The sequence below is a fragment of the Dryobates pubescens genome, chromosome 18 (genome assembly GCF_014839835.1).
Source record: "Dryobates pubescens isolate bDryPub1 chromosome 18, bDryPub1.pri, whole genome shotgun sequence".
Classification (NCBI taxonomy): Eukaryota; Metazoa; Chordata; class Aves; order Piciformes; family Picidae; genus Dryobates; species Dryobates pubescens.
In genome coordinates this window covers 11,259,437-11,281,982 of record NC_071629.1, presented here as the reverse complement: position 1 = coordinate 11,281,982, position 22,546 = coordinate 11,259,437, and the positions used below count along the sequence as shown (strand labels likewise).

The following is a 22,546-nucleotide window of genomic DNA, read 5'->3' as shown; positions in this document are numbered from 1 at the left end:
GGCAGAATTAGTCACTGCAGAGAAGCAGCATCACCTTTGCTGGGGAGGAGGCAGAGCAGGGGGGTGGGGAAGGAGACACAGCATCCCTGTGCTGAGAGGCAGAAGAAGCTGTGAGAGGTGAGGCTGTGGCAGCCACGGGATGGGAAGGCAGGAGGGCTGGGACAGGCAGGGCAGAATGACCACGAGGGGCTGCATCCTGGCAGGGATGGTGGGTAGGAAGGAGCAGGTCATGCTTACAAAATCCAGCTAGTGCTGCTCTCAGGATCTGTAGCTCTTCACACCTAAGTCAATGCATGAATATTACTGTTCCCATAAACAAGCATTGACTCCTTGTCCCACAGGTACCCTGAGCTTTTCTTTCTGTTTCCACCTTGTTTAAGCCTACAGCAATTCGAGACCCTTGGGTACCCAGAAGGAACAACACAAACAAGTCTGTGTCTTAATAATTTACATCAGAAACTGAAACAACATTCTCATCTTTAAACAAAAATGGCATCTTCTGGCCCATTTTACATATATATAATACACACACATATATGTATTTTACATATATATATATTTTTTAGAAGAACAATGCACTGCTGGAGTCGCGTCATCTGCTGTCAAACCAGTTATCCTCAGCTCGCTGCACCGCAGAGCGGACGCACAGCTGCTGTTCTTGTGCTGCAGCATTTGCACATGCAGCACTGACAGCCTCAGCCTTTGCTTGAAGGACCTTGCTTTGCAAGAAGGATCTTTCTATAGGAAACAGCCCTTGGGCAAAGTGCTTCCCACTACATTTATCCCCGCTGTGCTGCAATCATCTGCCACGGACCATTTCCAAGCACACTCTTTCCTGCTCCCAAGAGAGGCCAGGTAAATCAGGAGTTTAGACCCAGCACTTAGAAAGCAAAAGGTCTCCCGCAAGAAGCCTGGGGGCGGGGGGGCGGGGGGGAACACGCAGCCCCCAACAGGTTGGTTTTGGGGAAGGATGGTTTTTCAGGACCACAAACAGAGGGAAGAATGGCCAAGGGTCCAGCCATCGCAGACACTCAGCAAGCCAGAGAACCTTCAAGGCACAGAGGAGCGAAAGGGACAAGGACACAAGTGACAGCAAAGCAGTGGGTGGATACAGAGGCTGTGCTCTGTGCTGGTGGTGGGCAACTCAGTACCTCCATGGCAGAAGTTTGCTGAGTTATGTGAGGATTAAACAACTAGCTTGTAAATATTTTATTAAAGAGTAAATCATGCTGGATCTGCCACTGCACGGACCTCTCTTAAGCTCCCTGTTTCAACCAGCAAGCATATGTAAGAGGAAAATGCAGAGCAACACAACACAGTGTAAAATATGTGACTAGTCAAGGGTAGGTGGGAGATTTCACCACAAATGAAAACTGGCCTTCAAATACAGAGAAACTGAGTAATGAACTTGAATTCTCCCAACAGCATTGCCCACTAGTCCCTGTTACCATGAGTCTGTTTATTTATTGCATTCATTCCCACTGCTGGTTTACAAGGAACTTGTGCTTCACCAGAACATGTTTTATTGCTTGCACCATCACACACACACACTTACAGGAAAGGGGGGGTGGGGGGCAGGAAAACAACCCAGTAACTCTTCTGGTCTTATCAAATGCTGCTTGGAGCATCCCAGCCTTGATGAATCCTGCACTTGTAGCCCATTTAGCTCTGTTGCTGCTCACATGCAGCTTGTCTTTGATAAGATGCCTGCAAGGTAGGATCCAGCATGCAACAGTTAGTATGACTGGAGGGGTTTTTCACATGCTGTTGGAAGAGGCTTCCTCCTGTACATATACTGTATATAGATACAAATACAGTCACTTGGGCTGCTCCCTCAGGACCCAGCACCAACCCCAAGCAATTGCAGAGCCTCTTCCTGTGCCACCGAGCCGTGGATGGTAGAATTTATCAGTTTTGTTCTCCTGAGCCTGTTTCTGGAAAAGGCCTCTTTTCCTCTTAAGTAAAGTTTCCGCCTTTCCAAGCTAAGCAGAAGTCAGAAGTATAAGCATGAAACATTTAACCAGAGCAGCCCAAGTTTGAGCACTGTGTGGGTTTTTAAATACATATAATTTTGTAGTCCAGTTGCAGTCACCGTTAGTCTTGTGCTCTGAAGTGGAGCATGTGAGAATCACATTCTACTGATTTTTGTGACTATTTGTGTAAGTTGAAGAGTGACTAAGAGTGGCATGACCCTTCCAACCAGCCAAGACACACCCCCCTCACAGGCTGAGCACGCACAAACAAGGCCTGGCAGCAGCCCGCACAGAGGGAGCCCGGACCATGTCTAGCGCATTTTGACTGCATTGAAGACACAGTACTATCTCCTGAAAAAAAGAGGGCTGTAAGACTTCCCCTCTGTTTGAAAGAAGCTTGCCAGCTCAGGCAGGGCAGTGTCATCATGCATGTTAAACCCTGGGTGTAGAAGGCGCACACTCTGAATTCTCTGGTAGCCACATGCTAATCTTGCACAGCTGAGTCCTGTGGATTCAAAACCTCTCCTCTAGAGCCCAGCAGCAGCATTGAAACACAAACAGATAAACAGCTAAGTAAAGAAAAGCAAATTAACTCATGCAGAAATAATTTACTTTTTAAAATTGTATGCAGAAATGCTTTGTTTCAAGGACAGGGAATATCTAAGAGCAGAGAACAATGTTCTCCACATCACTGGTGGTTCTGTTTCTTGGTGCATTGCTTAAGCTTTTGACTGTTTGTGGAAACTACAGCTTTGTACATCCAAGCAGTGGTAGCCAGCTCAGCTTACTTACAGGGTGGAGAGCCTGATGTGCTGGGAAAGCAGTTAATGAAGATCTTCATGATGCCACTTCTGGAATATCTTTAGGAACTGTATGAATGACAGACACACAGCCCACCCAAGGCACGGTACACCTTAAAGTAAGCAATTTTCCTAATGCTCTAAAAGGGGTCTTGCTCAGTTCTGTACAAATGCCATCCAGAAAAAAAAGCAGAGAGTCCAAATTTAAGTAACACAAAATTAACAACTAATTATTAATTATAACTAATATTCAAGTGAAAAATATATTGTGCTTGAGAGTACAAAGAGGGGGAGGGAAGGCATTACACTATTTAAAGATTGGTGGGTTTTTAATCTTCTCAGACCAAACAAACAAACAAAAAACACTCCTAATTCAAAACATGCTGAAACTTAAAGTTTCTCAATTTTGAGCTAGAAATTCTATGAAATACACATTTCTGCAAATGTTACAAGAGAACTCATGGAGTTATTTTAACTATCATACAAGTTGTTCTGGTCTAGAGCATGAACTAAAGGAGACATTGGAAGACACGGTTATGGTTCACTTCAGGAATGTCATCATTATGGCTGCATGGAGAAGTCACGGCCTTCATTTCTGCCTAAGAAAAATAAGCACAAAAGATATGAAAGGATGAATGCTGCAAGAAAATGGATAGATCAGAAGCTTCATACAAGAGAAAGTGTGCTAGTGTGGGAAGGTACTCGCTGCCGATATAGTATTCAAGAATACATGATCAAAATCCGTTTTCCCATCGCATGGACAGACATAGCCCTAATGAGCACCTGAGTGCCAGCATTTCCACGGTAGTAAAGTTAGGGAGTTTTTCTGGCAATGCCACCCTCATAACTAGTTCAGATCAAAGATAAATTATTCTAAGACCTCTATCCCCACCACCAGCAAGGGCTCTGCTCTGCTCAGCCACAGCTGAGGCTCCCGTCACCCCACGCATACCTGGGGAGTATTTGGCTTTGGTGTGGTTGATGACTGGGTGCTGCAGGGGTGTTATGATGCCTTGGTCAGGTTTCTGGAAAGCTGAAATGAGGTTGTGCACTTTCCGAAAGAGCCTCCGGTGGACCCCAGGTGCTGTCTGCAAAGCCAAAGGGTGAAAGGTGAGAGGAGATGCTAGGTGCCCAGCATCTGTACTGGGTTTGGGGCACTGACTCAGAAATGCGCATAACCCGCCCTCCAGGGCAGGAGCCGAGCCAACCCCTTCTCTTGAACCCTGTGATGTACCAAGTAGGAATGACTTGGTGAGCCCTGCTTCTCTTCTTCCTCCAGCACATCACAGCCTCCCTGCACTAAGAGCAGTCTCCAGCAGTGTGGTGACATAAGACGGGAAGAGGGACAATTTCTTAATCATTACATTTGTTAGGCAAATTCCTCAGTGATCTTTCACTATTTCTGACCTTGATTTATTGCAGGCAGTGATTTAACCTCCAGCCTGGGGTTTATCAACAAGATGCTTCCAGCCTGGAAGACAATCTAGAGTTACTTGGTACTCGCTGGGGAGGGGGAGTCCTTACACCACTAAATTCAGACATGGACACAGCCTCTTTGCAAGCTTTTCTCTGAGCATTCGATGCTGGTTTATGTGTTCATTCAGTATTCCTGCCTACGTCTTGTACAAGGGCACTAGCAAAATGTTACCTATTTATTAAAAGTGGGAGTATTTCTCTCTCTCTGCTTTAGCATCTTTTTGAACACTGTGAAATGAAGCAGCCTGCTTCTAATCAAAAATCCAGTGTTTCTGTTAAATCCTTCAAGGAGTTTTCATAATAAATCCTCCCCACCAAAGTCATGGGAGGGCAAGCATAGGTCCTGCTAGCGTAGGCTCACCTGAGGGATGCTCTCACCCAGCAGTCATGGGCTCAATCCTGCCCCACTGGCACCAGCTGGAGGCTTCACGGTGGCTGGGATTTTACCAGCACTGCTTTAGTTTCCCTGCATCGTCCTTGAAAGATGAGTGTGATGTGAGCTTGCTCAGAGACTGACCAGTCACAGGGAATGAAGAAGAGTCAGAAAAGCACCAGCTGCAGCTCAGAGGTACATTTTGTGGGGATAAATTGGATTTAGGCTGCTGTTTCCAAGAGCAGAGTCCAGCATGGTCTTAGCAACACTCACTTAATGGCTTCTGTTTACCTAAAGGAAGGGCTGGTAACATGGCTCTGTGGCTAGCACCCTTCCTTGTAGAGGATGTATTGAGAGTTCTGGGCCTCCAGACATTTACGCTGCAAAACTCACATAAGGTTTGCCTAAAATACAGCAAGGGAAAGCCCAAGACCTATCTTAGGAAGCCAGTGGAGATCATGGGGGAGGAGGAGGAAGAGCAGACCTGTGTAACACCACAATAATGTTGCTGCAGACATTGATATTACCTGAGATCAAAGTAGGCTGCAGCCTCACTCAGGTAATTTTCCTCCACGGGTGGAGGTCCCAGGGGGTCCCAGCACCCTTTCTGAGACAGCAGTGCTCGCCTTGGCATGCTGGACGAACTACCACCCTCACCCCATCCCAAAACTCCCACTGTGTGTGCACTGCAAATATATGGGTGCTCCCAATGCCTTACAGGAACCAGTAAGCAAATTCTTCCTGGCACCATTACCAAGGGTGACACAGATAATTATATACTCCGCAGTAATGTGAGTCACTTCTACTCCTCAATCTGCTTCTGAGTAACTCCAGGAATCAGCCCTGCCTTCCAGACCACTGCAGCCACTTCTGTTATAATAATGGCCAAGTAATTATGCCTGTGTCTAGAAATTATTTAATGTTTGTAATCAGTGTTCATTAATGTGCAAACAGAAAGCTAATTATGAATTAGCACACAAAGTACATCCAAAGAAAGAGACCTTCATAAAATAAGTACAGGTTAATACCCAAATTGCATCAACCCAAATATCTATCTGTGATGCAGATGATGTTATTCTACATTTGACTTACCAGTCTTTTATCAGATGAGTGAAAACGTATTTTGTATCAAGTTTTGGCTGCCCTGCATATGTTTTGTACCAGTGATGAATTAAGCTGGAGATAAATTAAAACACTGTAGATTGAAAATAATTTCCTTACTAATCTGACATTAATGGTACATGAGATGATAGAAGGAAACTGATTGTGCTTGTCAAATTATAAAAACACAATATTTTTGCCATTTAAAATGATGCAAAATAATGCACTATTGCATTATGCAACAGATAGAATGTAACAGTGAATTAATTTACAAGTTCAAGACTGCCAGAAGTGGTACCAAGTCATCTTAGTGATGGGCACACTCAGGATTGATTACCTTTGATGAAAATCAAACTGTGCAAGAAACATGCATAACTTGAATATATTTCATTAAATCAATACAACCATCAAACAAGAGGTAGAAATTTTCAGAAAACTAAAGAGAAGTACACACCTCAGCACTCCAGGATCCAGTTTCTGTCCTGGACACTCTGTAGGTATAAACGTAACCCTGATGCCTGTGAAAAAATAAATCAACAGGTATTTATTACTCATTTCTGCTGCCGTGTTTCACAAGGAGTACATACTGCTGTGGGGAAGTCAGTTCCTCTGCTAACCTTCCCTTAAAAATAAATTCACCCATAAAGGTTCTTGGGAGATTAAAAAAAGCCTGAGCTGCAGGTCAGAAGCAGTGTTCAATGCACTGGGTTCCTTTCAGATAAAAGAAATCGGTCTGACTCAGACATACTTTAGCAGTATTCAGTTATTCTGCATCAAGTGACATTGCTTTCGTTCCTACCTCAGCATTTTTTTATTGGTTGTTTTTTTTTCATTGACCTCCTTTTACTGACACACACCAGACATACTATCCCTGGGAAAAGAGAAGGTGGGTTATTGATAGATAGCATTGCTGTATAGTGATGGATTTAAACACAGATGTTCCCAGAAGCAATAGCATGAGTGTAATGTATTTAGAAAGCTAGACCCATAGATGTGAGGTCAGTTACCCTTTGCCTTGCCCCTCCATTCCTAATTCTCAAATAATGACAAAGGACACTTACCAGAGTGTCCCTTTAAATCTGAGTCTTCTGAGAATTAGGAGTCATAGACTAATTACATAAGATGTACTCATGTCTAGAGTCAGTCTTGCTTCTCTTAGAACCCAGCACATTGCACCATTTACATGGCAGATTATTACAGCAATATTCAAAATTTTAACTCAGATGCAGAGAAAATTGATAGTAGTTTTGTGAGTGCAATGTTGGCTGAGATGATATCAGATAAGAAAGATTGCATTTTGTACCGCACAGATTTACATAAATACACAGCAGGAGTTTAGGGACCATTCCCTATTTCAGCATCAATTCTTATAAAAGCAGAAAAACACTGTATTCCTTTCCAATTATATGTGGTATTGTAGCAGATACTCCACAGATAGCAGACACCATCGGTGACACAGATACCATACGACTGCAATTACTTACGCTCCGTGTCATGGTTTCTGGATAAATTCTTGTTAAAAAGTCACTACAGCAACCTTTGCAAAGCAGTGTCTGATATAATTTACCCAAGCAGGAAGTTGTTAACAGCTGTCACACTGCTACAACCCTGCAAAGTGGGAGCAGCAATGCCTGCTGTGATTTGAAAGCTCTCCCCACAGCACTCAACTCCCACTATGATTAAATACGGAGGTGCAAGACACAAAGCTGCTCCTTCCCATCAGGGCTGCTGTGGGGATGAATTCCCTAGCAGCAGCTGAGACACTGCCTTCCTCCTCAGGTACGGGAATATGGCTGACACAACCCCACTATCCCACCACAACTTCATCCACACCTTCGTGTTAACCAAGGAGTGTTTCCCCCAGAAACATGACTCTCTGCCTTAAACCAGATGGACATGAAAAGTGGCCAGTCATACTCACTTCATGGAAACCAAAGGAGGAAATCAGCCACCACTACCCCTGCTTCTCCCAGCAAACCCAGCTTTTTGCAGTCCATCAGGGATTTGGATAGGTCAGAAAGAACTTTAGCGAAAAGGTGTCAGCAGCTTGCTGTTGCTGTGGGACAAGGGAAGGATATGGAAGGACAACATTGTTCTCTTGCCTATGCCACAGCACTGTGATCACTGGTGCTGGAGGCCACAGCTCAAGCCCATTTGCTTAGAAGCACATTCCTCTAAGCCACTAGATATGTTCATGTTTGGGGAATCCAATGTCTCTGGGGTTGTTAGACAATCTCATCCTTTTTTAAAACCTCTGAGAGCTGTGCCTATGTTGTCAGCTTTTCATGAGTAACTGATATTCACGTTCATCATTTCTTTTTGGCTGTCACAAGGGACTTTCCTGTACCTACATATGTAGCACATCAGCCACGATTACAGAAACTAGGATTTTATGTGCCTTAGTGTACTGAGAAACATCAGAGAGGTTCTGGCATTTTCTCTCCCCTCTTTGAAGTGGGTATTTGACCATCTCCAGAGTGAGTTTTCTTTCAAGCCTCAAAACCAACAAAATTGGTATGTATAAATCTAAAACTCACTTTCTTGCTTCCTGTCCTTAATAATAGAGTGTGCACATTACCCATGATTGTTCTTGGTTGTCCCATAGCACTCTGACCACTTCAGTCTCTTTAAAATCTGTTTTTTCCACAAACAGCTCAGTTGTCTGGAAGCTGCCATCTGTTGTTTCTTTCATTTTCTGTACTGAAGAGTTTGCATGATTTGAAGTTGTTGAGGGGCTGGGGTGCTGCCCTGACTCTGAAATGTCTGATGGCTTTCAGCACTCTGCCAGGAGGGTCTACTAAGCTGAACAAATTGAAAAATAGAGGTCAGATAAAGTAATACTCAGGGCCGAAGCAGGGTGAAGTATGAGATACCCGTCCTGCATTTTTCAAAACAATTCCTCTGTAAAATATTTCTACCAAACCCAGAGAAAGTGCAAAGGATAGTTCAGATTATAAACCCATGAGATACAGAATAAAAGGAACAAGAATTTGGGGGCGTGGATGTTTTGAGCACAGCATGGAGAATGGGAGGAGTGTGACATTGCTATCACAAGGGACAAATGAGATCTCTCCACTCCCATAGCAAACAGAAGTGTTTTTTCCCTGAGGAAGAAAGATTGTAAAGCCTGAGGGCGTTACCAGTGTTTAAGATGAAGAACCCAGTGTTTGGAATGGAATGGAATGGAATGGAATGGAATGGAATGGAATGGAATGGAATGGAATGGAATGGAATAGAATAGAATGGAATAGAATAGAATAGAATAGAATAGAATAGAATAGAATAGACCAAGTTGGAAAAGACCTTCAAGATCATCAAGTCCAACCCATCACCCAATACCATCTAATCAACTAAATCATGGCCTCATCTAGTCTCTTCTTAAGCACCTCCACCACCTCCCTGGGCAGCCCATTCCAATGGGCAATCATTCTTTCTGTGAAGAACTTCTTCCTAACATCCAGCCTAAACCTCCCCTGGCACAGCTTGAGACTGTGTCCTCTTGTTCTGGTGCTGGTTGCCTGGGAGAAGAGACCAACCCCCACCTGGCTACAACCTCCCTTCAGGTAAGTGGTAGACAGCAATAAGGTCTCCTCTGACCCTCCTCTTCTCTAGGCTAAGCAACCCCAGCTCCCTCAACCTCTCCTCATAGGGCTTGTGCTCCAAATCCCTCCCCAGCTTTGTTGCCCTTCTCTGGACACATTCCAGTAACTCAACATCTCATCTGCTGTTAGTTCTGAAGCCATCAGTAAACACAGCCACATGTATAGGGGTGACCCAGGACCACCACATCTTCTTCAAAGAAAATTCACAAAGGATGGAAGACACATTTCATTAAGAAGGTGAACAGCTAAGTCTTCCCATCCACTTTCCACCGGGACCTTTGTTTCCACAAAATGAATTGCAGCTCTTCTGATAAGTACTCACCCAACAAATAAGATCTTATCAAAGCTTGCTGTTAAGCAGCAGGAACTTACTTCATTACCACTTCAAAGTGATTTTACCTTGCATGTTCCAGTGACATGATTTTGATGAGCAAAGTTCTTTTTACTGTTATATGGGCACAGCCTCCCGTGAGAGAGGTTTTTATGATTTAAACTTCCCAACTGAGATCAGTGTGGACTGAAGGAAGATCAAGGTGTTTCTCTTAAAGCAAAAATGAACACTGAGATTGTGCAGAACATTAGCTTCCAGAGAGCAAAACACAACACTTGGCAAAAGCAAGTGGAAAAGTGATTTCACTTGAGCTTAGGTCTCAGGAGATAAGAAATACCCAGGCCACCATGACAGCACAGCTCAGTTTTCTACATTTTACTCAATTCATGGCAGAAAAAGGGTTCTAATGTGACAAAATGTTTCTATGTGTGGTGTGGTCACATAGCTAAAGCCAAACCTCAAACACCATGTGGCCTTAGCCACTTGAGGCTTCTCTCACAGCTTATGCTTTGAGCCCCTTGCCTGGTGAGGCTCCGGCCAGATCCGCTTCTCAGTGCCCTGAACTCCTCCTCTCTGCAACAAGAGATGGATACATGTCACTGAGAGGATTTCAGAGAGCATGCCTACAGTGACAGTGGAATAGTAATATAGCTTAGAGGAAGTCCAGCTCTTGACACCCAGGCAAAGACCCAGAGAAGGACTCCCCCAACACTTCACCTGGCCCAAGGACAGTCACAAGACTCACTCGCAATTGCAAAGCTCCTTTTTCATGCCAGTGAGGCTCAAGGGACAGAAGCAATTGCGAATTAACAACTTGATGAATGACACCCTATAAATTTTTGATCAAAGGCAGAAGATGCCAAAATGCTGGTGAGGGGAAGCAGAAAACAGCCTTTGCTGTAAGAACAATATTGGACAGCATTTAAAAAGGAGTATTTGGTCACCACTGATGATATTTTTGTGTCATCACTTATCTTTTCATCTCCATAACAAAGGGTATGTTATATCAGCTGGGAACTGCACTAGCACTGTCTCTGTGCCAGTGTTACAAAGCTGGGAAAACTTTGCCAAAGAAAAATCTAGAAGAAGATGCTATTACAGGAATTGGTCTACTTTATATTATAGGCTTTTTTCTTTACAGCTAGATAATTCCTCTCGAAGAGCTACAAAGGTTTCATTCACAGATGACATACTGAGACAGCATCTGTCTACCTGTCCTCTCCACTCCTCCTCTGCAACTGTGATCAGACTTGTTAAAGCCACGTTTACTTTAACAGGTGAATAATTACAATCTTCTGCACCATTGAAATAGCCAGAGGATATCAGCTGCATGCTGCAGATTAAAATTAACCATGACATTGGAGCTGCACAGTATATTTTTAAATCATTTCCAAATGTTTTGTATCTCAGTTGGGAGATTTTATTAAATTCATTTGTATTCATTTCTGGGTCCAGTATGGAACAATTACAAAGGGAGAAAGATGGAGAAAGAGGGGAAAGCCATGTCAGCAATAAATGCCATCAATTCTTTCCTCTTCCCATAGCTTTCTTCCCTGTTATTTTCACACTGTATCAAACAGTTCTTCTTACCCGGTATATTTGCATCCTGATCTTACCTTGGAATTTCACGTTACAATATCACTTAAGAACCAAACTGTGGTGTGGGCTACAAACATGCTCAGTTTCTTGTGACTTTGCCACATCTCAGCCTTTCAGACTGATTTTGTTTTTTCCTTTAAGTGTTCACCTCAACCTTACTTAGGGATGGAGAATGCAGAAGTGTCAGAAAAGGGAGCATGTTAGGCAAAACAATGTGTTTCCCCTTAAACAAAAAAAAAAAGTCTTTCAGTTGTTGGGTCTTTTCCCCAATGTTTAGAATAAGACATCAATTTGTTATAAGGAAGGTGTATTTCTTGCAGCCTCTGAGAAAGCAGTGGTGGTTGTCTAGACTGCAGGAGAGAGGCTCTCTAAAGATTGTTAGCAGTTGTAGCTGCATCATGTCTCATCTGGCTGTACAATGGGCACTCAGATAAGCAGCGTCCATGATCTCAAGTCAAAAGTGTTCTGTGGATGCTGCCTGGCCTGGCTTAGCAGGAGTGAAAAAATGAAGGCAGTTTAGACTGAGCATTTTGGAAAGGAAGATTGGGACTAGGTAGGGTGGGTGTGGAAGGAGGGAAGGAAGGAAACAAAAGGGGATCTGTGTCTAATGACTAAATGAGTAAGGAAGGGGATATAGGAAGGTGAAGCATGAGGAGGGCTGAACTGAGAGCAGCTCAAAGTGCTGGAGGATTAAAAAAGCCCAAAACAGAGGATAGATGGTTTGGACACATGTATGAAACAAGGAATCAGCCCTCAACAATGCAAGCAAATCAGCAGGCTGTACAGAACAACACTAGGAGCCTCCTGTGCCACAGCTTCTCTCGTGTGAAACAGGTTAATAAACCCTTCATCTCACAAACTGAGGTGATGCTTAGAGATGTATAGTTCTATGGAGATGAGTACTACAGAAGAGCTCCTGGGGAACTCAGCACTTTCAGAGTGAAAGGTCAATGGCATGGAGTAGGTAACATTATAAGTACAAGAGGTCAGACTGCCTTATTTGGATATGTTTGATTCAAGTTGCAAATCGATTCCTGAATGCCCAGTCAGAGAAACCAGCAGCAAGCAGCATCTCAGTGAGCAACCCTGGGCTGGGAACATGGGCATGGACACCACAGTGACTACAGTGGTGTGAGATGGCTACCACAGAGCCAAAAATTGTGAGGTCAGGGGGATCCACACCGGTACCTTGGAGCCTGCACATCCCAAGGTCTCTTCTGCTCAGGGAACCTCTGAACTTCACGGTTGTGTCCCCCCATCCCTCCCCTATCTCCCTGTAGGAAACAAAAGTGACAGCTGCCAAAATGATGAAGTGGTCAAGCAAGCTGTCCACTTTAACTTGTCTCTTTTTCTTTCTTTCAGTCTTTCTTTCTCCTTTTTAATTGTTAAATTTCTGCTTTGTTTATCAATCATGGAGAGGCAAAAAGTTTTGTTATTTAATGTAGTAGAAAATCCTCTTTAATCTTACAGCTCGTCGCTCTGCCCTAGAATTTGCATTTTCTGGTTGACAAGCAGCCAGGTTCTTGTATATTTAGGTCTCAGAAATACAATCAAGGTACAGCAGCTTAGCAATTACCACCCATCAGCTAACCCTAGCTGAAGAAATAGAACTCACATTGAGATGATGTGCAAGACACAAGCTGTATGTCAGCAAGGGTGACTAAAATAGTTTAAATCAGTGTTAACAACATCTAAAAAGCCCAACAGAGTTACTGTAGCTTAATTCACAGCATCATTCTATACACACCCACTTGAGTTTACATTTCTGTCACTGATTTTCCTACCAACACTTCTTGTGGTAAAAATTTGCCCATGAGACTGAAACAGTACCTAGTATTAGCTTGCCATAAAAATGCAACGTTATGAAGCAAATACGTTATCTTGATTTTTCTCTTCTGAAATTAACAAAGGCTTGGAAGAGTGAAATGTCTCTGAAGTCATGTACAGATTTCTGAGAAAGATTGTCAGCATCTTTACTGCTTGAACACTCCCAACCATCAGTAGAAATGCCACTAGTGTGCCTAAAGAGCAAGTCTGGAGCCTTTCCGAGCAGGATTTCTGTTGGTCTGGCACAAGGTGATGTCAGCCAAAAGCAGTGCCTCAGAGACTAATTTCTTCAAATTTGGAAATAAAATGAGAATTTATTCAAATCTGAGATGCTAAATAGAAGGAAAGTATTTTTCTATTGGGCCAGTAGCTAAGCTTCATGGATAACTACGCCCTCCAGAATAGTACCTCACAAAAGGCAAAAACTCATGAAATAAGGTTATCTGGTTAAATTTCTTTCATCACTTTGGGCAAAACTTACCAGAACTACAGTAGATAAAACACTGTCAATAGCTCTGTAAATGTTACTCTTTCTCTCAGATAAAGGCAGGCAGAGTCTGACAATAAAATCCTTGACCCTGAAATCCTCAATTCAAATAAATCCACTAAACTCAAGCCTAAAAACCCAGAGTGGAGTTAATACAGGGTCTGTTAGCTAATGATTGTACCCATTTACAGATTGGTTAATGTAGTGGCTATCCACAATTCAGGCTGCCTACCTTGCTCATTTTTTTTTCCAAGAAAAGCCATCAGAATATCTGAAGGTTATTAGCCAAGATATTCTCAGCAAAGATGAAGCTCATGCTGATTAGCAGGTAGCTGAAATACTCCCCTCATTAGAATTTACTGTTGTGCTGTAGAAGACTTTTTCCAAAGCTGAAAATAGGGCGTGATATTTACAACGACAACCTTGACTTGAGGGGCTCCTCCTCAGAGAGAGGCTTTTGTTCCAAATTACATTTTAAATGATGATGATTATTATGTGTGGTGTTATAATAAATGCAATTAATCTGTCATTTCTATCAAAAATATTACATGGGAAACAAAAGACATGCTAAAGTGAAGCTGGCTCGTGATCCTGCGCTGCACCTTCTCGCTGTACAGCTGATACAGCTGCTGCATTGGAAAGTTTCAGCACGTTGCCTGAACTTGTGCACTGTGGTTACAGTGACAGAAAAAATTGCACAGGTAAAATCTGATAGGACTGCAGCCTATCCCTGTTGCCATTACTGTTACTTCAAGAGCTCTAAACACATTTCTATTCCAGCTTTTGATTACTCTCCAGAAATTGAATGCCGCACAGTACATGAATGGCTGGTTTTAAACAAATAATCTGAACACACAGCTTGACAAGTATGTCATGTTTAGCTTAATTAGGGGTCTGAATAAACTACTAACATTCCAAGTATTTTCAAATATATAAAATTTAAGACCCAAACTACCAATGCTTTATCTTTGCCAATTCAGGCATGAGCTGCTCGTTTCTGCATGTGTGTTCATATATCTGTGAAAGAAAGTGGTGATTTTGGCACTCTCGGGCGCTTTATTTAAGCATTCTACAGGCACAGTTTAAGAGGCTGCTTCTCAAACCAGGCACTGTTGCTGTGGCTCATGTCCCCCACTGACTTCATTAGAAGCAGTGTGCACAAAGGATTTCTGAGGGTGCTAAAACATCAAATGGGGTATTGAGCAAAGAGGAAAGCAGACCAGTAAAGAAAGCTCCCAGGAGCAATCAGGGTTTGATATTAAAACCGTGGTGTGCCATGGTGCAGTGTCTAACAGGTTTACAGGTAAAACATTTTTTAAAGTATATTCATTTATTCTAGCCCAGTTTTCACAAAAAGCAAAAGGCTTCCTGCATTTCAGTGCAATCCTAAACAAAACCACCAAATTCCAGGGAAAGAGTGTGCTTCTCTGTTGTCACGTGAACAAGAGACCATGAACAACATCCTTAAAGTGTATCATTTTAATAACGGTATTCATGCAATAAAGATCTTAGGGAGCATCTGGTACTAAAAAGATTTGCCAAAATCTTCAGGTAGTGCTTCTGTCTGTAAGAGTCCCAGGGGACAAATCAGAACCTTTTTACTCCTCCATGCATAACTTAATTGTGGTCCTAAGATATTCGTGGAAGAGTATTCTTTGTGTTTTGCCATGGTTACACCAAAACCCAGTCTCTCTTTGAAGGTTTGCAGACATGCCATGTGTACACCGTGACTTTGGACAATGGAGAGCAGCTTTCAAGGAAGATAAAGCAATATAAAGAGAAATAAAGGCAGAAAGCAGAGTTTTGTAGCTAAACACTCCAACAACAGGGTCCTGCCTGGTGCAGTTACCCATCTCTGTAGGTCAGGTTTTATGCTGCTACCTATCTCTTTTATGCATGCCCTGTAAAATCGGTGTCAGTCGCAAGGGATTATGAAGTCTTTGACTCCTCTCCTTTTTAAAGGTCAGGGCTCCACTTTTTAATTGGAAAAGCAAAAGGTGAATCATCCTGACTGTGAATGCAGCTGCCCTGACTACCTGCCTTAAGAGACTTAAAGACTGCCAAAATACATCAGTGCTTCTTGGGGGTGCCTGGCGGAGGGGGTGACATTACAAATGTATGCATTTTCTTGGAAAAAGGAGGCACTGATAGAGCCTAAGTGATGCAGTGGCAATCACAGGACTTACCAGTTACTGTACCTGGTGCTGGAATTGCAGAGCAATCACCTATGTGGATTCAAACTGATGACACTGCTGCCACCCAAATATTTGTCTAATGATTCTTTTGATAAACATTTCTTTTAAAACTCTTCCACAGAACTACACCTTTAAATTTTTGACAACTCCTTCTCCTACGGTAAAAAGAAAAGAACCTAAGAAGGCTTAGAGCTGGAGGGGGTTGGGGTTAGATTTGTTTTGCTTTACTTCTCCAGGGAAATGCGGGGAGAGAGGAAAGCAGACAGACTGAACATGCTTTGATATTGGAAAGCTGGACTGCCTTTTCTCTTTTTCTTTTGTAAGAGCAATAGAAACATCACTGGCAGCATGAAACAGTGGCATGTCTGTTAGAAACTGTCATTGGAAAGATGTAAAATTTTTTGTTTAGCTTTGATACTTGCTGTGATATATCTAACATCTGACCAGCTTTGTTTCTCATGTTTCAAAGATTACTTCAGTACTTCCAGCAAATACATTTTTTTCCTAATCCTGATGTACCTAGGTACTCCTAGAGTGACTTCAACACAAAGGCTGAACCAAAATGTAGATTTCTAAATAACTTTGTTATTTCTTATAATTTTCATTATTTATTTAGAAGGAAGTCTAAAAACAGCAGAGAAGCATTTACTCTTTCTTTTATTTTCCTTTTCTCAAACAGTGCATAGAGCAACTGCATGTTTCCCTCAGTCTGTGCCAAAGCTTTCGTGCACATACATGCTTGTCACCTGTTTTGTCTCTGTGCATGATGTTCAGACTGGAATGTGTTGGGTTGTGTCCATTGGTTTATCTCACCAAAGTCAGGCTTAGCATCCTCCATTGACTAACCATCTACATCTCTCTTGCCTTCCCTGTTTGCTCCCCACCCCCACCCCCCCAAGTCCCTCCACTAAAGTGTTCTGTCTTGGTAAACTTTTGCCTGTCAGAGCACTTTTCTAGTTTATGGCCCACATTACTTTAAACTCCCATTGCCATCCCAGGTGCGAGACTGGTTCCAGACATCTTTATGATAACTGCCTCCAAAGTTATTGTGTGATGTGTTGTTTACTGTATCTGCTACTTCTTACATAATGCTATGAACTGAAATGTTAAGAAGTATTGGAACCAACGATTAGCACTAGCATTTTTCGGCCACCCTTCTGCCTAGATCAGATCATACTCACCGTAACATTTTTCATTTATTTTCTCATCTAGATGTAGCCAAGTTGATACTGAAAATTTCCCATATTCAAAAATAAATAAATAAATACATAAATAATGAGGATCTATATTCTGTAACAAGCCCACATAGCATTGAACAGGAATATTTTTTGCTTATCATGTGTCTATTTGAATGGAACATTACATGGAGACAGGTGTGGTCCATAATTTCCAGAAGCAGTTACATAGGGTTCTGTTTCTTACTGAAGTCTCTTTTCTTTTCCCTCAGAGATTGCAGAGCTTTATAGTTAGCAATCCTTTCTGTTCTTCCTATTCTCACTTTATGTGTTTTACTTTAGAATAGAATCAAATAGAATAGAATAAACCAGTTTGGAAGAGACCTTCTAGATCATCGCCTCCAACCCACCTAAACAACTAACCCATGGCACTAAGCACCCACCCCATCATGTCTCCTCCTGAAAACCCCCAATGACAGTGACTCCACCACCTCCCCAGCCAGCCCATTCCAATGGGCATCACTCTCTCTGTATAGAACTTCTCCCTAACATCCAACCTAAACCTCCCCTGGCACAGCCTGAGACTGTGTCCTCTTGTTCTGGTACTGGCTGCCTGGGAGAAGAGACCAACATCTGTTTGTCTACAACCTCCCTTCAGGTAGTTGTAGAGAGTGATAAGGTCACCCCTGAGTCTCCTTTTCTCCAGGCTAAGCAATCCCAGCTCCCTCAGTCTTTCCTCACAGTGCTTGTGTTCCAAACCCTGCACCAACTTTGTTGCCCTTCTTTGGACTTCATTCATGATCTTTCTCTCAATGGGAGCAGGTTGCCCAGGGAGGTGGTAGAAGCCCCATCCCTGGAGGTTTTAAGGTCAGGCTGAATGTGGCTCTCAGCAACCTGATCTAGTGTGAGGTGTCCCTGTCCCCCATGGCAGCAGAGTTGGAACTAGATGATCCTTGAGGTCCCTTCCAACCCTAACGATTCTATGATTCTAAAAACTCCCAACTGATTGTGTGTAGATGAAAGACCTCATTATGTATCTACACCCTGATCTAGACTAATGGTTGACTAATTTTAGAATTCTCTATTTTGCTCAGCATTCTTCCTGACCCTTTCTCTAATGCCTTAGCATTTCACCTGCACTGTAAGACTTCTGAGATTTAAGGAGATGTATCACTATTTACTCTGATGGTTATTTAAAAGAGATTCTGCTTTTATTGCCTATTCCCATCACAGGAATCATAGCACTCCTTACCTCTTGCTATGTCTATTCCATTTTCATTTTAGCTCAAGATGCTTCTCATTTCTCATTTTTCAGCTAGCTGTTAAGGTGTTTGTTAGCAATGGTGCCTATCTTGGTTCACCACCTGATTTCACGAGAGAAGGAAAAAATACATCTTGTAGCTCAAAGATCTTCCCCAAAAGAAGGCTGTGTATTTCTAGATTGCCTATAACCTTCTTACATGTTTCCATTTACTAGTCTACAGCAGAGGAATAATAATGCTCACCAAGGGCTTAATTAGATATCATTGAAAGTGTGTTCAAGACGTTTGGGGAAAATCTGTGCCTTAGGGTTCCTCCGTCTCTTCCTTCTTTTTGCCAGGTACCTTAGAGACCTCTGTTAGCTAATTTCTTGCTGTCCCCAAATTAGTTTTCTCTTGTATTCCTTCTCCTACTGAAGGCACAAATGTCCGTTTAGCCTTGGTAGGCACATCTTTGTTCATTGGGTGCAATGGTGTTTCATTGCATGCAATGGTGTTTCATTGAACACAGTTATCTCTCAGGAATTCCAAGACTTCTGCTCTTGCCAAAAGTAGGGTAATTACATCACCTGTTTAAAATTAGGTCCTATGATTATGAAGTCTCTCAGCTCTTTCTCAGAATCCTCTCTGCCCTCTCTGACAGACCATCGCATCAGATCTTTCCCATTTCACCCTATCTGATGAAATATTGCCATTTAGTGTGTCAGTCATCATTATCTCATGAACTTTATAGGTGGTTTACTCCAAGCCCAACACCTCATGGGATACACAGCCTGACTGAGTGTTACAAAACAAATGCACATTCTGGATGACAGCAATCCGTGCTATCCTTCCTGATGACTGAGGTCACTAGGGATGTTTCTAAGGACACTCATGTTAAGGACACTCAATGAGTGCATTAGAGAAGTCGAAGAAAGCAGGTAGAAAGCAAGAAGACTCTACAGCACTAGAAGGCAGTGCACACCTTCCCCCAGTCAAGTTGCCTGGCTCTTCTCCATGGCACATTTCTCATCCTACATCCTCCAGACCTGCTTTCTCTTCTTAGTTTATGCCCATAGGAAGCATGGGCATAAGCATGGGTTCAAGGCAAAACCTGGTCCTCTTTGATCTGCAAAACTCTCCACACCCTTTATGCACCACTTTGCCTTAAATCAAGATGAAGAAGCAAAAAGTCTCACTCATGTCTGCAAATGCTAATATTAAGATGCATTTTGTCACTGTTATTTGGGAACATCTCATATTGTGGATGTGAAAGCTGAAAATCAGGTAACACCTGACCAGCCCTTCCCAGCACCCTGCTCCCACATTCCCAGCCCTGATGCCCTCAGGTGTCCCACACCCCATCAAGGTGATGGTAGGCATGCAGGGCCAGATGCACTCACAGCACACACAGGCAGTAGACTCCCGGGATGCTCTCGCTGTCCCGCAGCAGGTAGCTGCCATCAGTGCCTGCTGCCAGCAGCAGTTTCTCCCCAGCCTCACGGGTGATGCCCCCATGGTAGATGGGCAGCGTGTCCATGATGGAGCCGTCTCCCAGAGTGAGCAGCTCTCCCTGAGCTCCTCAGTCTTGTGCTCTCCTCAGCATCTCCGTTTCGGTGGCAGATGTAAACAGGATGTGTTCACACCTCAGAAGCCTCCGCACAAGGCGAGACAGCACTGAGGGAAGAGTGAGGAACGAGCACACTTCTTTGTGCTTTTTTTTTTTCCTTTGCCCCTTTCTGGTTTCCTTTTTTGCAAGGCTGTAACATCTTCACGACATCACAGCTCACACAGGGAGGTGTCATTTCACAGCCCACCCTCACCCCTGTTGGTCCCCACTCAGCAGCAGGGAGGTGACATAACGAAGTGCACGATGATTGTGAGCCCAATGGCCACCTTGTGTTGGAGCATGGAGGCCAGGACTATGGTATCACCATCAGCAGCTACTGCCAGACACTTTTCTCCTGTGGTGTTAACGCAAAAACAAAGAAGGGCAAAGTAGGACCCCAAAGCCCCTCTGCAAGCATGAATTATCTACTAACCTCTTATTTTTGAAGAGAGACTAGAAGTAAGGTTGTGTCACTGTCCCTGCCCCACCAGGCCACTGGCCTCAGACCCAGGCACTGAGTATGGCCCCTGCTCTATGGTGTCTGGTCCACTGTCCACAGAGACAGTACCCCCACTGATCTACCTCATGAGTGGTTATTTTCATAGTCTTTGATGAAGTTTAACCACTGATAATATCAGGGTTGCTTGTTAACTCTGTTTGGAGGAAGGCAACAGTCTCAGGGCAAGGAGGCTTCTCATATTCTTCTCAGCTCCATCAATGCCACTGGCTTCTTTGTGTGGCACACTAGTGGACAGCCAAAAACCAGAGACTTGTCTGAAGAAGCCATTTCTCTCATATGCTGTGGTCACAGACCTTTCCTCAGTACGCTCATCTCTTGAGAGCTGCCATATGCACACACTTGTAAACAAGTCTGTTTGCAAACAAAAATGAGCTGAAAATGTGCTTTTATAGCCAAGAGATATTTCCATGTAAAAACAGTTTCCTGGCACTGAGTGTCACAACAGGGCAGTGACAAGGTGGTGCTGTACCTGCAACCATAGCCACTGGGCCAGCCCCTTTGGACTCCAGCGAGCTCAGGGCTGGATTCATCCCTGGTGTGAGGCTTTTGTGCTCCCCTGGTGAGACATGTTCCCACACCTGGGTGTACAAGTAATAACTCGCCCCACACCAGCCATAAGTACAGGTCATACTTGTGACTGATCTTTTTTGAATTGAGTTTGCTAGCAGGACAAGGCAGAATGAAAACATAATACTCAGATGTCCACAGAATGCTCTATGCTGGTTGTAGTTAAGGAAGGGTAAAAGAGATGCTCTCTAGATGCACATATTTCAGGAAGAAAAATTAACTTAAAACCCACCCAAAATAATGGCTGCTCTTTTTAAGTTTCAATCAAAGGGTTTTCTCTTGATCCTTTCACAACATGTATCTTTCAATTCTCAACTCTAGTACAGTACTGTACTCTAGTACAGTTTTCCCTTGAAAAACGTTATTTTCACCCTAGCTTTACCTTTTCCTTTTGAAGGATGGGCATTTCTGACCAGTGAGTCACAAGTCAGCTCACACATGGGGCACTGCATCAACGTTAGCAGCAGCAAAGCTGCAGCTTTTGGAAGCGCCAGGAGCGTCTTGCTCACAGGCAACCCCCAGCAAGTGGCTGCTTCTCTGCCCAGCACCTGAGGGGCTGAAAAAATGGCAGAAAACCTCAGCTGAAGAGGGACTGAAACCTCCCACTACTGTGTTTATAGCTTTTCTATCTTGTTACCCAAGTGTTCATTACCCTGTTTACATGAACCTGGGGACTCAGCCGTCCTACTCGTTTAAACCAGTTGTTAAAGTATTTGCACAAAAAGGTAGAGCTGGTGCCTCCTGCAAATGTGATTAATGTGGATGGTGACAAAGTGTAAGCAAAGCACTGTTGCCTCGTAAAGCTGCTGCCTATTTCTTTTCCTATTCCAAACTACATGTACTCTTAGGAATTTTTATCTAACTCTCCCATTTCTCAGTAGTAATAGCTGATTTCAGTGTGCAGATAGCTCTAGAGAAAAAACAACCAGAATCATCCAATTCTGCAGATCTCGTTGTCCCACTCATCAAATTTCAACCAAATTACAGGTAGGAAATCACAGAACTTCTGACTATGAGATGCTCTCTTAATAAGGGAGTTACCACATTACCAGGCCAGCCTATATGGTCCCAGCACTTTGATGAAGCAGTATCTGTTACTGTAAAAGAGCTGTAAAAAGCCAGTTGTGCTTTTGTGGATAAGGAACCCATAGAATTCCAGCTACCGAACCTTGAAGCCTGGACTTCCACACAAATCCCTTTATGACCACACTGACTAGAGAAGACACAGCTTTTGAGAAGTAATGGAAATGCTAGATTTTGGAACAAGGGACACTAAAGAATCATCAAGGTACCTAGCAGGATAAGCCAAACCAAAGGACACCGGTGCCTCCTTAGCTGAGTAGAAAGAAACCATGACCCTGCTGGCACAGCTCTGCACCACACCACCAAGGCTGGAGAAATCCTCCCTTCTCCCAAACAAACATCTTCACTGGAGATTTGCACTGTTATCACCAGTTAAGCTGACAGCAGCTGCTTCTTTTTTTTATCTGTTTAATCTTATGCATCTATAGAGTTGTTTGTCATCTTAATTTGGACTGCTGCACGTAGTGGGGCTGAGAAACTAAACTACAAAATAGAGTAGCAGGAGAAACAACAAAGAACCAAGCTTCAAAAGGATGCTGCTCCTGCTCATTGCCTTCTGCTGAAAAATGGTGATTTGTTTAAGCACTCTG

General features: G+C 43.2%; 1 protein-coding gene across 1 annotated transcript; it reads right to left on the bottom strand.

Annotated features, from left to right (window-relative positions):
- Nucleotides 1–3,035: 3,035 nt before the first annotated feature.
- SH2D1A (SH2 domain containing 1A) lies at nucleotides 3,036–19,863 on the bottom strand. Its single transcript, XM_009899727.2, has 4 exons — nucleotides 19,581–19,863; nucleotides 6,178–6,241; nucleotides 3,726–3,861; nucleotides 3,036–3,372 (listed from the first exon to the last, which is right to left on the bottom strand). The coding sequence occupies exons 1-4, from the start codon at nucleotides 19,715–19,717 to the stop codon at nucleotides 3,335–3,337; spliced, it is 375 nt and encodes a 124-aa protein (XP_009898029.2). The 5' UTR covers nucleotides 19,718–19,863; the 3' UTR covers nucleotides 3,036–3,334.
- Between the last annotated feature and the right edge of the window lie 2,683 nt (nucleotides 19,864–22,546).

Bases quoted from the DNA above. Each gene is read 5' to 3' on its own strand.
- SH2D1A (XM_009899727.2), bottom strand. From the start codon at position 19,717: ATGGACACGCTGCCCATCTACCATGGGGGCATCACCCGTGAGGCTGGG. The intron at 6,242-19,580 runs GTGAGTGCATCT...ATTTTTTCACAG, and splicing joins GTCTACTGCCTGTGTGTGCT to GCATCAGGGTTACGTTTATA. The intron at 3,862-6,177 runs GTGTGTACTTCT...TTGGCTTTGCAG, and splicing joins CTGGATCCTGGAGTGCTGAG to ACAGCACCTGGGGTCCACCG.